This window comes from Myotis yumanensis, unplaced genomic scaffold (assembly GCF_028538775.1).
Source record: "Myotis yumanensis isolate MYYU_CA2020_CCGP unplaced genomic scaffold, mMyoYum1.0.hap1 SCAF_18, whole genome shotgun sequence".
NCBI classification, from domain to species: domain Eukaryota; kingdom Metazoa; phylum Chordata; class Mammalia; order Chiroptera; family Vespertilionidae; genus Myotis; species Myotis yumanensis.
The window spans coordinates 3085670-3100399 of NW_027223769.1; the positions used below are offsets into that span (position 1 = coordinate 3085670).

Below are 14730 nucleotides of genomic sequence, written 5' to 3' on the forward strand. Positions count from 1 at the left end.
GCACAGACTGATTCATTCTCTGGAGGCAGGTGGTTTATGAGGCAATATAGGAAGGAAGTACATAACGCATTAAAAACAGTGATGACTTGCCCGGCCACAGTATGGCTTAGTGGTTGAGCATCAAACCATGAACCAGGAGGTCAGGGTTCAATTCCTGGTCAGGGCATATGCCTGGGTTGCAGGCTCAGTCTCCAGTAAGGGATGTGCAGGAGGCAGCTGACCAGTGATTCACTCTCATCATTGATGTTTCTCTCTCCTTCTCCCTTACGCTCTGAAATCAATAAAAACATATTATAAAAAACAAAACAAAAAAAACAGTGATGACTTTTGTTGTTGAGGAAAAGGCATCTAAGCTACTCTGAAGCCAGGTCCTCTGAAGGGCTCAGGGGAGTTCAGGACCACAGAGATAGGTTTTTCAAAACAGTTATTTTTATTTACTTAAATACTTTGATTTTTAGAGAGGAAGAAAGAGAAACATCGATGTGAGAGTGAATCATCGATAGGCTGCCTCCTCCACACCCTCTACCAGGGATCGAGCCTGAAACTTGGGCATGTGCCGACCAGGAATCGAACTGGCCCGATCAACTGAGTCATACCAGTCAGGGCTCAAAATAGTTATTTTTAGTTCTAACACTTGCTGCAGGGAAACAAGTACTCGTAATATTTGGTGTAGATGGGTAAATTGGTTCAATGTCTGTGGAGGGCCATTTGGGAGTCTCCATTTAAAATTGCAAATGCACAAGACTGTAAAACCCAGCAATTTAGTGTGGCACTGTTTATATTACCAGAAACAAATAAACAGAAAAAAATCCGTAAGGCACTGGTCACATTATGGCACATCCAATGAATATGGCACACCACAGATTATGAGAATATGATGCAGCAGTTTAAAAAAAAAAAAAAAAAAGGCCCTAGCTGGTTTTGCTCAGTGGATAGAGCATCAGCCCGTACACTGAAGGGTCCCAGGTTTGATTCTGGTCAAGGGCACATGCCCAGGTTGCGGGCTCCATCCCCAGTAGGGGGCATGAAGGAGGCAGCCGATCAATGATCCTCTCATTGATGTTTCTATCTCTCTCTTCCTCTCTGAAATCAATTAAAAAAAAAAAAAAGATAGTATGGTGTGGCTCAGTGGTTGAGCGTCGACCTATAACCAGGAGGTCACAGGTTCTATTCCTAGTCAGGGCACATGCCTGGGTTGCATGCTCAATCCCCAGTAGGGGGCATATAGGAGGCAGCCAATCAACTCAATGATTCTCTCTCATCATTGATATTTCTTTCTCTTTCCCTTCCTCTCTGAAATCCGTAAAAATATGTTTAAAATTGATGGGATAAGAGAGAACTTTGTCCATTTCATTGGCTGTGTTGCTCTATGAGCAACACACAAAACAACGGGTAACTTACAATCAACAGTGTCTAAGAGTCAATGAAAAGCAATAACCCTAGGTCTCAGTTTCTACCTCTAAAAAAATGGAGTTAACAGTTCCTATTTTATGATAGCACTGTGAGAATTAACGAAGATATCTGTGTAGAGCTTGGCACCATATCTTATGCGTGCAGTGTTCCATAAATATCAACTATCATAAATGTTTTGATACATAAAGGTGGATACACAAGAAATGGTTGCCCTAGCCGGTTTGGCTCAGTAGATAGAGCGTCAGCTGTAGACAGAAGAGTCGTGGGTTCAATTCAGGTCAAAGGAACATAACTCAGTTGCAGGCTCAATCCATGGTCCCGGTTGGGGTGCATGCAGGAGGCAACCAACTGATGTGTCCCCCTCACATCGATGTTTCTCTCTGTCTCTCCCCTTCCCTCCCACTCTCTCTAAAAATCAATGGAAAAATATCTTCGGGTAAGAATTAACCAAACAAAAAAGGAAACAAAACCAACAAAAAAATTGTTAATACAAGTTACCTCTGGAGTGTACAAAGGGGACAGGGAGGATGTGAGCACAAATTTTGCTCCCCCCTGCCCCATACTGTTCTGTACCATTTGAACTTTTGTTAAACAGAAACATGATATTCTCATAAACATAACCCGACACAGAACTGCAGAGAGATGATGGTGGAGGGTAGCCTGATGGCAGAACCCTTCTTTGCCCTGCTCTCCCTCAAGCTTTCCTCTAACTGGTGCTGCCTGAGTTCATTCTTTCTAGCTCAGTTTTCTTCCAAACAACTCCTTTTCTCAATTCTACAAACATGTCACCCCTAGAGTGGTTGGCAAATCCCACCAAGGAAAAATCTGCTTGATGAAGAAATGCTTTTCTGATATAGTGTTTAGCAATGGTATAGTTCTCTTAGGTTCATTATACTTTTTTAACATGAACACAAAGTCTATGCTCAATCAAATCTCTTAATATTGTGGTCTGGCCAAGGTGGCTGATGGCAGGCCATTCCAAAGGATGAACCTGCTTTCTGCCCCTCTCCCCTCTGTTGTTCCCACTCACCTTCATCTCAAAGCACACACGGCCCCTTCTGACCCCATAGCTGGCACGGGCTCCTGACCACAGGTATGCAAAGCCCTCAATTGTAAGTGGGTAGCCACTACTCCGGTCTCGGGCCACCTTGAAGTGGAGATCACAGTTATCTGTGGAGGAAAAAGACTGGAGTTTGGTTGATGTTTTAAAGGTCCCAGAGACATGCACAGGCAAAAATTAAGTTCCTTCAGAATGTTAACGAGGAGTTCACAAGCTGACACATTGTTGGGACAGGCTCATGAGAAACCAGCCACACCGCCTCGCCAATCTCCCTTTCAGTAGAAAGGGTATGGACTACTGCAAACTGTCCTGCACAGGATCAAAGCAGCTACTTCACATAGAAACTGGGGTCCTTCACCTGGATGGGGTCCAAAGACAGTCATTGGGAGGCACCTTTGGAAATTGCACACAAATGTCTTTTACAAAGATATACACTTGTTAGGGTCCATAGCCTCACCAATTTCAAAGGATTTTATATTCATAAAAAATAATCCCCACTACCATTCACTTCAACCATCTCCCTGTGCTAACACTATCAGTAAGGAAGTCAGACTCCCACCTCCAACAGCTGCACAAATATCTGACCCTGATTCACACATGACAAGGCACATAGGCCCCCACCTCCTTTTATAGGCCTAGGACTCTCCTGCTGTAGCTCGGACTCTTCCCACTCAAGGAGCCAGCCATGCCTCTAAGAATCTTTCCTAAGAGAATCTTTGCTCTTTTCTCTTAAAGCAGAGGTTCTCAACCTGTGGGTCGAGACCCCTTTGGCGGTCGAATGACCCTTTCACAGGGGTCGCCTAAGACCACCCTGCATATCAGATATTTACATTACGATTCATAACAGTAGCAACATTACAGTTATGAAGTAGCAACAAAAATAATTTCATGGTTGGGTCACATGAGGAACTGTATTTAAAGGGCCAGAAGGTTGAAAACCACTGTCTTAAAGGCTAAATGCCACGGTCTGTACATGTGGCATTTGATCAGATGCTGCTTCATGGACCACTGCCACTCAGTACTTTAAAAATGGCTTTATCTTCTGAAAGCATGTAGTCACTGCTCTATAAATACGAGCTATGCAACAAAATACATGAACTGTTATTTACTTTTTGCTGTTGAAAAGGCCAGTGGCCCTGACCGGTTTGGCTCAGTGGATAGAGCGTCGGCCTGCGGACCGAAGGGTCCTGGGTTCGATTCCGGTCAAGGGCATGTACCTTGGTTGTGGGCATATCCCCAGTGGGGGGTGTGCAGGAGGCAGCTGATCGATGTTCTTCTCTCATCGATGTTTCCAACTCTCTATCCCTCTCCCTTCCTCGCTGTAAAAAATCAATAAAATATATTTTAAAAAAAAAAAAAAAAAAAAAAAAAAAAAAGAAAAGGCCAGTGTTGTTAGACCTGGGTGCATTTAAAAATTCAGATTCACAGTCTCTACCATTTTGATTCTGTCTTAGGTCTGAAGAAGAACAGACCTCTATATCATTCCTCTAAGTGTTTAGATATGTAGTCAAGGGGAAAGCCACTTATCCAGTGGAAAGAAAACTGAACTGGCGGACAAAGAGCAAGGCCGGCCAGGTTAATGCCTCAGAGGACAAAGTGGCATTGGTTTCACCAGGAACGTGAGCAGCTAATGGAAACTGGTCGCCAAAGAGTTAAGTTTCCCCAGAAGCACTCAGGTTCCCTTCCTGATTAGATTATAACCCCCAGTGTGTACAGGGTGTTCAGGGTTTTCCAAACTGCTCTTATCCTTCCTCTGTAGAGTGCCACTGGAAGTCCTTTGAGGTATGAGAGTATGGAGAGAAGCTCAGAGAAGTAGAACGACTTGCTCAGGATTCCACAGTTTGAGCCGGGAGCAGATCTTGTCTCCAAACCAGCACCCTATCTGGACTTACACTGGCTCTGGATGGTGCTGGGCAGAGATTCTGTGAAGGTCAAGGCAGTTTCCAAATAGTAACTGGAAGGCAGAATCAGATAGGCACACAAAGACTCACATGTGTCGATGGCAACAAGGGTGTCATCAAAATCATCTTCATCCTCTTCAGCAGGAGGCTGAGGAGACCGACCCCTGTGTCAGAAATAGGGGTTAAGTCACATGAGAACAGCTGAACGAGTGCAGAGGAAGAGAAATGAAGGTTCTGCTGGAATGTACAAGTGGCCTTCCCGGATTTCAATTTGTTCCCACAGAGGTTAGCAAAATAACCCCCCCCCCCCCCACACACACACACAAAACCCCCACCCAACCCTCTGTTAATCCTACATCCTTGCAATGAGAACAATGATTGTTAACTCCTGGTGGTAGTGGTGGTGGTGGGGGGGCGGGGGCAGGGATCAGAGAGGGCATGCTCTGCTAAAGAGGGCCATCATAGTCATTTAGAGAACTTTTTCAAAGGAGACGCTTCTCTCACACCCCAAGATTCTGACCCATAACCTCTGCATGCCTCCATACTGAACTGTTACTAAAGAGAGGCTGTGGTAGCCCAAAGGGTATTTGGGCAAGGAAGGGGAATGTGCAAAGGCTTGGCTAAACCTCAGTAATGACAATGTGTTCACATACCAGGCTTCCTAAAAGTTCCCATCTGAAAGGATATGTAATGACCCATATTTTGTCTTTGCCTTTCACACATGCTCAGGGTTCCGGGCTCCACCCCAATAGGGGGCGTGCAGGGGGCAGCCAATCAATGATTCTCTCTCAACATTGATGTTTCTATCTCCCTTCCTTTCTGAAATCAATTTAAAAAAAATTTTTTTTTTTTTAAAGAAGAAGGACTCGCCCAGGTAGGAAACAAAATATGTCATATGACTAGTCCAGATAAATAGAAGAATGGTCATTCCTACTTTCTGTGATTAGAAAAGGCTTCATACAAGAGCTGAAGGAGGGTAGGAAGAAGGTATAGGACTGGACTTGGGATGAAGGGAGGGGGAGGCTCTTATCAGAAAAGGGAAAAAGCAAGTGATCAGGACAGGGAGGCCCTGCCCTCCTCTGAGCTTCTAACACTCACACTCACTTCTGTGGCTTGTGCATGTGTTTGACTGAGTCCCTACACTGGCAACAACAGAAAGACAAATCCACTGTCCAAATAATCTCTCTCCCCAGTGTCCAAACCAGGTGAGAAGGCACTATGAGCACTGACAATGAATGAATGAGTAAATGGATGAAGGGAATGTGTTTGAGAGAAGGGCGAGGAAATAGATCTTTTTTTTTCCTCTCTCAATCAAGGGATACTGAGCAGCCATTATGAATAGGACACTATGCAGGACTGCAGGGCAGTGGGGCAAAGGACTGAAAAGGTAGGCTGGTATCTAACACCTGAAAGGCTAAGATGTTTGGACTTGACCCTGTAGTAAGAGGAAGGGCCAAAAGTTTTGGGAAGCTGAATTTGATAGTGAGTGCAGGAAGAAGTGGGGGGAGAGTGCAAGAGCAGCGAGAACCCTGCTCTGCCTGCTCCTCTTGGTTAGTACAAAGGCCCTAGCAGGCACTGGACTACAGACATAGAGACCTACTGGAACTAGAATGACTACTGCATCACACACTCACCTCCTATCTTCTCGGTGCTCGAAGTACCCCCTTCCCCGGTTTTCTTCATAAGGCCTCTTGCGACTCTGGAATTGCTGTCTGTCTGGCTTGAATTGAGATGCATCAGGCGGGAGGAAGCTGGTGGGTGGTTCTTGCTTCACCTCTGTCTTCCCTTCCACTGTCAGGACAATTCCAGATGGTCAAGACACTCAGAAATTCCTCAGTTACCAGTTTTCTGGTCCCCTTTACCTGAGGACAGTGATGGCGAACCTTTTGAGCTCGGCGTGTCAGCATTTAAAAAACCCTAACTTAACTCTGGTGCCGTGTCACATATAGGAATTTTTTGATATTTGCAACCATAGTAAAACAAAGATTTATATTTTTGATATTTATTTTATATATTTAAATGCCATTTAACAAAGAAAAATCAACCAAAAAATGAGTTCGCGTGTCACCTCTGACACGCGTGTCATAGGTTCGCCATCACTGCCTTAGGAGATGCTGGCAGGATCCTGACTGCATTGATAAAGGGCTGGGCACAGGCAGCCTGCTGAATTCAATGGAAGCCTGCTAAGGGAGCCAGAAGGCTGTACTAAAGAATAGGGTTAGGACAAAGGGAGGTCAGGGATGCCTGGCCAGCACATCAGCACTGGCAGTTGATGAGATGACAGTTGTCAGATAACCTTAGGCTTCATGGGGAGGCAGAGGGGACTTCAGCACTAAATAAGAACAAGCTCTCTAAAGACCTACCTAAAGCTGGCATAGCTGCCTCTGGCTAATTACAAAGGGCCTATGACAATTGGCAACCACCTTGGCCTGCACGCAGGGGGAGGGATCCCGAGAGGACTTCTAAGATCCTTTTAACCTGAGATTTCACGAGTCCATTCAATTTCTCCTCCCAAAGAATTGCTCCATCTCAGGTCTTACAAAGCTCCTTCAATCTTACAAAGGAGGGGGGAAGGTCCATTCAACAATGTGCTGTCATTCTGCAGCTAACTCCACTGGCTTTAATCACTCCAGAAGGGAGGGTTTTCATTTAACACATTGCTGACCGATCACGAGAATTCTTGCTTCATATTACACAGTGTTTTACAAAATATCATACTTTAAAGATATTAGCTTGTAAGAACATGTAATAAATAACTTCAAAATGCAATGGGTATTTAATTTTAAAGTGTGCCTTTAACATTTATGTAAAATGTTTTTGGTACTCGTTCAATAGAAACTTATCTGGCCACTGGGTAAAACTAGCAATAAAACTACTGGTCTGCAATGTGTTAAGCCAGCCCTTAGGTGTGATGGCCTCAGTGAATCATCCTGAATAGAAAGTCAGGATGGGATAACATGCTGTGGACCACAGGAATGTCCCAATCTTAGGCAGACTCCAAGAATCAGTACCTAATCGAGAGCAAACCCTGGATTCAACCTAACCTTATTTCGTCCACAGCATCTACAGTATGCCTGATACTGTAGATCACTTACATCTACTTGTCTCAGCACGCAACCCAAGACCACCTTGGACCATGCCCTAGTTTGGGCATGCAGACCAAATTTCTCAGAGAAGTTCTCCAGGACAGGGGTGGTGTTCACCCATCTGAAGAGGGCCTGCCTGGTTCCCAGCACAACCCTGAGCTCACAGGAGGCCCTGATAAATGTCTGTCGATAATAGCACAAAAAATACTCTCCTTGGGCCAAATGATACCACAAGTCTCACAGAGTCTGACATAAATCTGCAGTTTAACCTACATTTATTAAAATCCTGACCCACCCACAAGAAATGTCTGGGGATTTCACTCTGTGGATGAACCAGAATGGAATTAGATAGACTCAACTAGATTCACCATGGCACTGGGGCCACAAAATAGTGAAAGGAGCACAAGACTAGGAGTCAGTCCAGGCTCTGTCATTACTCAAGAGTGGGACCCAGTTTTCCAAACAGTAGGACACAAATGCAGTGTCCCAGGAGCCAATTTCCTGGGTTCTAACCCAAGCTCTACCATCAGACAAGCCATATCCCCAATCTATAAAACAGGGAGAGAACTGGATTACATGTGTTCCCAAACTGGCATAATGAAAATCTTTGTTCTGCGAAGATATATTTACATGTTTAGAAAATCCTAAACCACATGACAGAACTTTTTTCAATCCAGGACTTCTCAGGGCTTTTAATACTCTGAGCACAGTGACTTTCCCAGAAGTGGTAAAGTATATGCGCGTTTCCAGATGTTTGGGCAAGAAACCCTTTCTGAGATGTCCCTAATGACATCTCCTGGAACAATATTCTTCAGAGCATGGGAAATACCTGACTAGATTTAGACTAGATTTAGAAGGTCCTTTCTGGCTTCCACATTCAAAGATTCTAAATAAGACCCAAGTAACTACTTTCAGGTCTAAATTTTCCAGGGTGCTGACACTAACATCTGAAAACATAACCATGAAGACTCCCCTCTTCTAACACCTGGAAGCGGGACTATGTTCTTTCTTTTAAAAGAATCTTGCCAGAGTGACAAAGCCCAAATGGAAGATGCAAAGTCTCTCTGGAAAGATGGGATCTGTGTAGAGGGTAAGGGCCATGTACACAGGGTGGGGCAAAAGTAAGTTTACAGTTGTGAGCATGCAAAATACAGAGTTTATTCCTATATTATTATTTATTAATTATTGTATTTTCCATACAAAAAATTGTAAACCCACTTTCCCCCTACCCTATAGATTCCATTTCCCTCAAAAGAGATGTACCATGTGTACTTTCCTACCTGGGCGATAGGCCTGCTGCTGCTCCATTTCCAGTGGTCTTCTCTCATAGCCTGACTCGTTTTCTTGTTTGATGACCTGAGTCTCATAGAATTGGTTCTGCCTGGTAATATTGTCCATGACATCTTAAAACAAAAAACAGACATTTAGAAGGGTTCTTCTTGGGACTAGAGGTGGCTTTTTTATGCTACCCTAGGGACAGTCAGTCTGCCAGAGGCTAAAATGTGTGACAACACCTTCAGATGGAAACCTATCTGGGCAGTCAGCAGTCCCAGCTGCCTAAGGACATGCTCTCTTGCCCCACAGAAGGTTGAACATCAATCTGTGACTGGGTTCTACAGAATCCCAAAATAGAAAACCAATGGAAGCAGAACTGCTCTGGTTGAAGCAAGGAGACAAGAGGCTCAAAGAAGGGGCCCAACTTGCCCTTGCCCTCTAAGACTCCACTCCAGGGTGGAAGGCAACTCGACAGACACATAGTACTCTGTAGAGCACAGTTGAAAAACCAAAGGCCTACTGGGGCAGGGAGAGGGGGTACAAGGCAGGCCGGAGGGGGTCAATGGGGGATAAAAGGAAACATACCTAATACTTTCAACAATAAAGAATTATTTTTTTAAAAAGAAAAAACCACAGGCCTAGCTGTTCTGTGACAAGTTATAGTGCTTAGGGAGGGAGCTACCTTCAGGGAACAACCTTTAAAGTTTAGAGCACAGGCACAGGACCTAAACAGATACTTCTCCAAAGAAGACATACAAATGGCCAAGAGACATATGAAAAAATGCTCAACATCACCGATCATCATCACCGATACAAATTAAAATGACAATGAGGTATCACTTTACACCTGTCAGAATGGCTACCATTAACAAATCAACAAACAAGTGCTGGTGAGGTTGTGGAGAAAAGGAACCCTAGTACACTGATGGTGGGAATGCAGACTGGTACAATCACTATGGAAAACAGTGTGGAATTTCCTCAAAAAAGTAAAGATGGAACTGCCATTTGACCCAGTGATCCCACTTTTAAGAAAATATCCTAAGAATCCTGAAACACTAATCAAAAAGAATATACACACCCTTATGTTCACAGCAGCATTATTTACAATAGCTAAGATCTAGAATAGCCATGGGCAAACTACGGCCCGCGGGCCAGATCCGGCCAGTTTGAAATGAATAAAACTAAAAAAAAAAAAAAAAAAAAAAAAAAAAAGACCGTACCCTTTTATGTAATGATGTTTACTTTGAATTTATATTAGTTCACACAAACACTCCATCCATGCTTTCGTTCTGGCCCTCCGGTCCAGTTTAAGAACCCATTGTGGCCCTCGAGTCAAAAAATTTGCCCACCCCTGGTCTAGAAACAGCCCAAGTGCCCATCAGATGAATAGATAAAAAAGATGTGGTACATTTATACAATGGAATACTGTGCAGCTGCAAAAAAGAAGGATCTCTAGAGACAACACGGAGGGACCTGGAAAGTACTATGCCAAACGAAATAAGCCAGTCAGAGAAAGACAAATATCACATGATCTCATTTATATGTGGAATCTAATGAACAAAATAAACTGACAAACAAAATAGATCCAGAGACATGGAAGCATACAACAGACTGATGATTCAGGGTGGGGGTGGGGAAAATTAACCAAAGAACTTACATGCAAAACTCATGGACTCAGACAATGAGTCCATGAGATGAAGGCGGGGGGGGGGGGGCGCGGGGGTGTGTGTCAATAATGTGGGGGGAGAAAAGGGGACATTTGTAATACTTTCAATAATAAAGATAAATTTAAAAAATAAAATTAAAAAATTGTTTAGAGCTAAAATAAATTCTCAGCCCAACTCGGTATTCCCACCTGCACACCCCACCCTCCTAAAGACTGTCCTCCACCCTGCCAATAGCTGCAAAGATAAGGGGCAACCGTCTCAGCTGAAGGGGAAATGGAAAGAAAGGAAAGGAATTATTAAGAAAACAGGAATCATGTCCTGAAATATTTGGAGTTAGGTAGGAAGAGTTTTGGGAAGGTGTCTTGTGGGTCCAGAAGAAACTTAGCTGAAGGGTGGTATGAATAACAATATTAACTATTCATGGAGTGCATACTACACACCAGACCCTGGGATACAGATGAGAATAAACTTGCTCCACTGAAGCCTCCAGTTCAAGAAAGACATACCCACATTAAACAAATACACACACAAAAACGAATTATGACTGTGTTGAGGGCTACAAACAAGTACCAGGAGCTAAGACTGGGACTCAGACAAGTAAAGATAAATGATGAGGATGGAGAAAACATTCCTGGGATTGGGGTAACATGTGAAAGCTCAGAGGTGAGACTAAAACCAGAGTACCAAGCCTGAAATTTACTCAAGAACCTTGCAGCCAAACCCAGAAAGAAGTTTGGAAACCTAGGATGAGCAGCAAGCAGGCTCTCCACCCCAAAGGCAAGCTTGTCTGGGTGCCGCTAGGGCCCTATAAGTAACTGTGCCAGGACCTGTGAGGCACAACCACAGGGAAGGAGAGACTATTCTGCCATTTGCCAACTGACTGGATCCTTTCTCAGAGGACAAATACATCTGGGCACAAACCAGGTGCAGCTCAAAGGGAGGAAAGTTACAGATAACATGGCTTGTAACAGGTCTGTTTACCAGAACTGAAGAGTGGTTGGAGGGAGGCATGAAGAGGGCTCAAAGGGTTTTGTTATAGGGGTAGGGGAGAAAGAAATAGTATATCTCCTTAACTGGAACACTGGGCGCCCCTTCAAACCATTCTGTTTCTCTCAGACTCCAAGCATAGTGCTCTTCCCACAAAGCCTCACATCTCTTCCAGAGAATCTCTCCTGGGCCCACAGAGGCAGCCTTGCCGAGGCGCGCTGTGATTCTGGGGTCCTCCACTCTCTAAAACACCCACCTCCTAGGAACAGGCAGGCCCAGGGCTAAGCTCCTTAAACATGTGACCTCATTCCTAGCTATCCAGGGGGCACTATTATTATCCTTATCTTACACACAAGGAAACCAGGACTCAGAGAGGTGAAGTAACTTGTTCAAGTCATGGAGCCATATTGAAACAAAGCCTGTCTTGAATCTAGAGTCCGTACTCTGAAGCACCTAATTCACTTTCCTGAGACACCTCTGGCCACTGGCCCTTCTTCCAGGCATTCCTGCCAGGGGCTGTCCTGCCCTAGACCTGCATGCTGGGCCACTCACTCCTTTCTTCAGAGCTCTTCAATGGAAAGTTTTCTTCCCAGCATTTGGGTCCTGGACAACCCCCAGGCCACCTTCCACCCCAAATCTACACTCGAGTTGCCCCCCTCCAGGAGATCCCATCTCTCATGAACAAGTGAGTACCCAATACTAACCCCCATTTTTTCTCTTCCCTGACCTCCTTATTCTTCTCATTCTCTTAGCCCCAAGGCCCAGGGTGCCCTCTTTTCAAAGAATTAACCACAAACCCTGGATGCCAGAGTCCTTTCTACTTACTCCTTAACCTCTCTGATCCCCATTCCCCAGTCCTGCTAGAAAGCCAACCTTTTCTAACTCCAGATTTACTCCCTCCCACCCCAAGGTCTCCTCTCTTCAGACAATCACAGATCTATCCTATCCCTCATTCCCAGTCATACCTTCTGAGTGATGCAGAGGTTCCCTGCTACCTCCTCAGCCACACACAAACCCTCAATCCCCAGGCACACCTCTTAGGGAGACGCTCGGCCCCAGAAACACTCGCTCTACTCCACCCTAAGCACTCACCACCCCCACCCCCTTTTTTCCCTCCTTCCACATGTACACACACTCCCCTTCCCCTGACTGACTAGATCAGCTACACACTCCTGTGCTGGACACAAGCATCCTGTCCCCCAGATACTCCTACGACTTCAAACTCCAACTCGGTATTTGCCCCACCCCAACCACCCTTGTTTTCCATACAGTTAATCCGAGACCATTCAGCACTGGCCACCGAGGTGTCTGTCCTCGGAGCCTTGCCAGCTCTAGACTTTAGGACCCAGTGAAGCATCCTCTCCTCCCTTGCCAGCTTCTGGACACTAGGACTCCCTATGCCTCCTCTAGAAGCCAACCGGGTCTCCAGATTTCCCAACACCAAACACCCCTGCCTCAGGGTTAGCCTTCGGCTCTGGATCTGGGTCCCCAGGCCACCCTCAGACAGATGTGGGTCTCCCACATGCCCAAATGCTCACCAGCTAAACGCCAGAGCACCCAGTCCTTCAGATTCTCCCCCATCGCACCAACCCCTCCAAGTAGGAAATGGGAGTTCCCGTTACCCCATCAAGCAGCAAACTCCAGGATCCTCCACCCTCAAGACACTCCCAGCCCCGGACACCCGGTCATGCCTCCCCCAGCCCGGAGAACACGGCTCCCAGGGCCAACCCCCAAGCCGGGCCAGCACAGCCCCCAAGCCCACCCAGCTCCAAACCCTGGGATCACCATTTCCAAGACCGTTCTGGTCCCCAGGAGACAACCTCTTGTCCTTCCGACTCCCTTTCCAGAAACCACGGCTTCGGGTCTCCGAGCCCTAGGCTCCAGAGTCCTCCACAACCGCCCCCACCCCCGGACTTCCCTCCTCTCCGACACTGAGCCCCGACTCCCTGCCTCTCTCCTGCACCGAACGCCAGGACCCACCCGTCGGCTGTCCCGAGGCCCTGGTCCCCGGATCCTTTCCAGCGGCGGGTAGCGGGACCCCAAAGGCTTCAGACTCCCGCATCCCACAGCCCTTCCTCTGCCTGGACTCTAGACTCCCCGGCCCCCCGCCCCGCGCACTCTCACAATGTCCGTCCGGCCCCGAGTAGCCGCCAGGTTCCGGATGCGGCTGCAGCCCCGGCGGCGGTGGCTGCGGCTGCGAGGTCCCTTCCAGCTGGGAGCCCCCCTCGGTCTCGACCTCCTCGTTATTGTGCCCAGGTATCCCGGGTTCCTCCTCAGCCTCGAGCTCCCGCTCGTCTTCGGGCTCCTCGGCCTCCAGCGCCGCCTGCAGCCGCTCAGCAAGCTCGGCCTTGAGGCCCCGAGTGTCCAGGCCGCGGCGCTGCAGCTCCTCCCGAAGTTCGTTCACCTTCAGACGGCGCACATCCATGGCCCGGGCCCCCGGGGTGGCCCCCGAGCCCGGCCCGGCCTCCCAGGGCTCTGTCCCCCTTAAACCTTTACTGTCAGGAGGCGAGGGGGAAAGGGGGGGGCTCACTCCAATGGCGGCGGCAACTCAAAATGGCCGCCGCCACCTCCCCCTCCTCCCTGGTTCCATGCTGTGCAACACGGGTGACAATTGGCCACCGCATTGGGAGCAACGGGCGCGGGCCCGAGACTCGGCCAATCAGAAAGTGCCTTTCAAAAGCTGGTCGATGAAAGAGCGCAGGAGCTGCCGGGGAGGAAGCGTTGGCTTACGTCGATTCAGCGGCCCCAGTGGAGGGCGGGAAGAGGCGGGAGGCGGAGCGTACGGTGATTGGGTAGCGACCCTGCACTCGCTCCCGTAGGGTCGAATGAGGTAAAGGGAGTAAGAATTTAGGCCAATTAGCGATGAGATCTCAGAATGAGCGCGCCTCACAGCCTTTCCTGCGCAGCCCCAGCATTAAACTAGTGTCCCTGTAACACATATCCTGATTGGTATAAATCTCCCGCCCCTAGAGGAGTCCAAGCGGGTAAACTCACTAGAACCAATGAAGTGGAGGGTCAACAGACACCCCCCTCTTTCACTATTGCCTTTAAGAAACCGGAAAGAGATGAATTCACGAGGGACCCGCCCCTTGCCGTTAGGGCGGTTTCAAAACAATCTGTCCACCAATCGCAATTTTTGTCTTATCTCACCAAAGCTCGTACAGTTGGGTCGCTTTAGGAAAAACTAACCAGATTGGCTATTCTTCAGCGGATAGCCTCACAAATTTCACTGTGGAGGGAGGTATATGAGCTAGTGATTAAGTAAATAAGTTATTCTTTTTTAAAAAATGCTTTTATTGATTTCAGAGAGGGAGAGGGAGAGAAAGAAACATCAACGATAA

At 46.9% G+C, this 14730-nt stretch overlaps 1 protein-coding gene across 2 annotated transcripts in view; it reads right to left on the bottom strand.

Annotated features, from left to right (window-relative positions):
• Positions 1 to 13943, bottom strand: part of HNRNPUL1 (heterogeneous nuclear ribonucleoprotein U like 1) — a 37281-nt gene extending 23338 nt beyond the window's left edge. Inside the window, exons 1-5 of one of the 2 annotated variants that reach the window (XM_070399010.1) lie at positions 13514 to 13943; positions 8741 to 8863; positions 6009 to 6165; positions 4465 to 4538; positions 2444 to 2583 (exon numbers count right to left, since the gene is read on the bottom strand). In XM_070399010.1, the coding sequence (XP_070255111.1) occupies positions 2444 to 2583; positions 4465 to 4538; positions 6009 to 6165; positions 8741 to 8863; positions 13514 to 13814 (795 nt within the window). In that variant the 5' untranslated portion in view covers positions 13815 to 13943. Of the gene's footprint in view, positions 1 to 2443; positions 2584 to 4464; positions 4539 to 6008; positions 6166 to 8740; positions 8864 to 13369; positions 13446 to 13513 lie in introns of those variants that run through there. The other variant, XM_070399011.1, reaches the window with a different exon arrangement.
• Between the last annotated feature and the right edge of the window lie 787 nt (positions 13944 to 14730).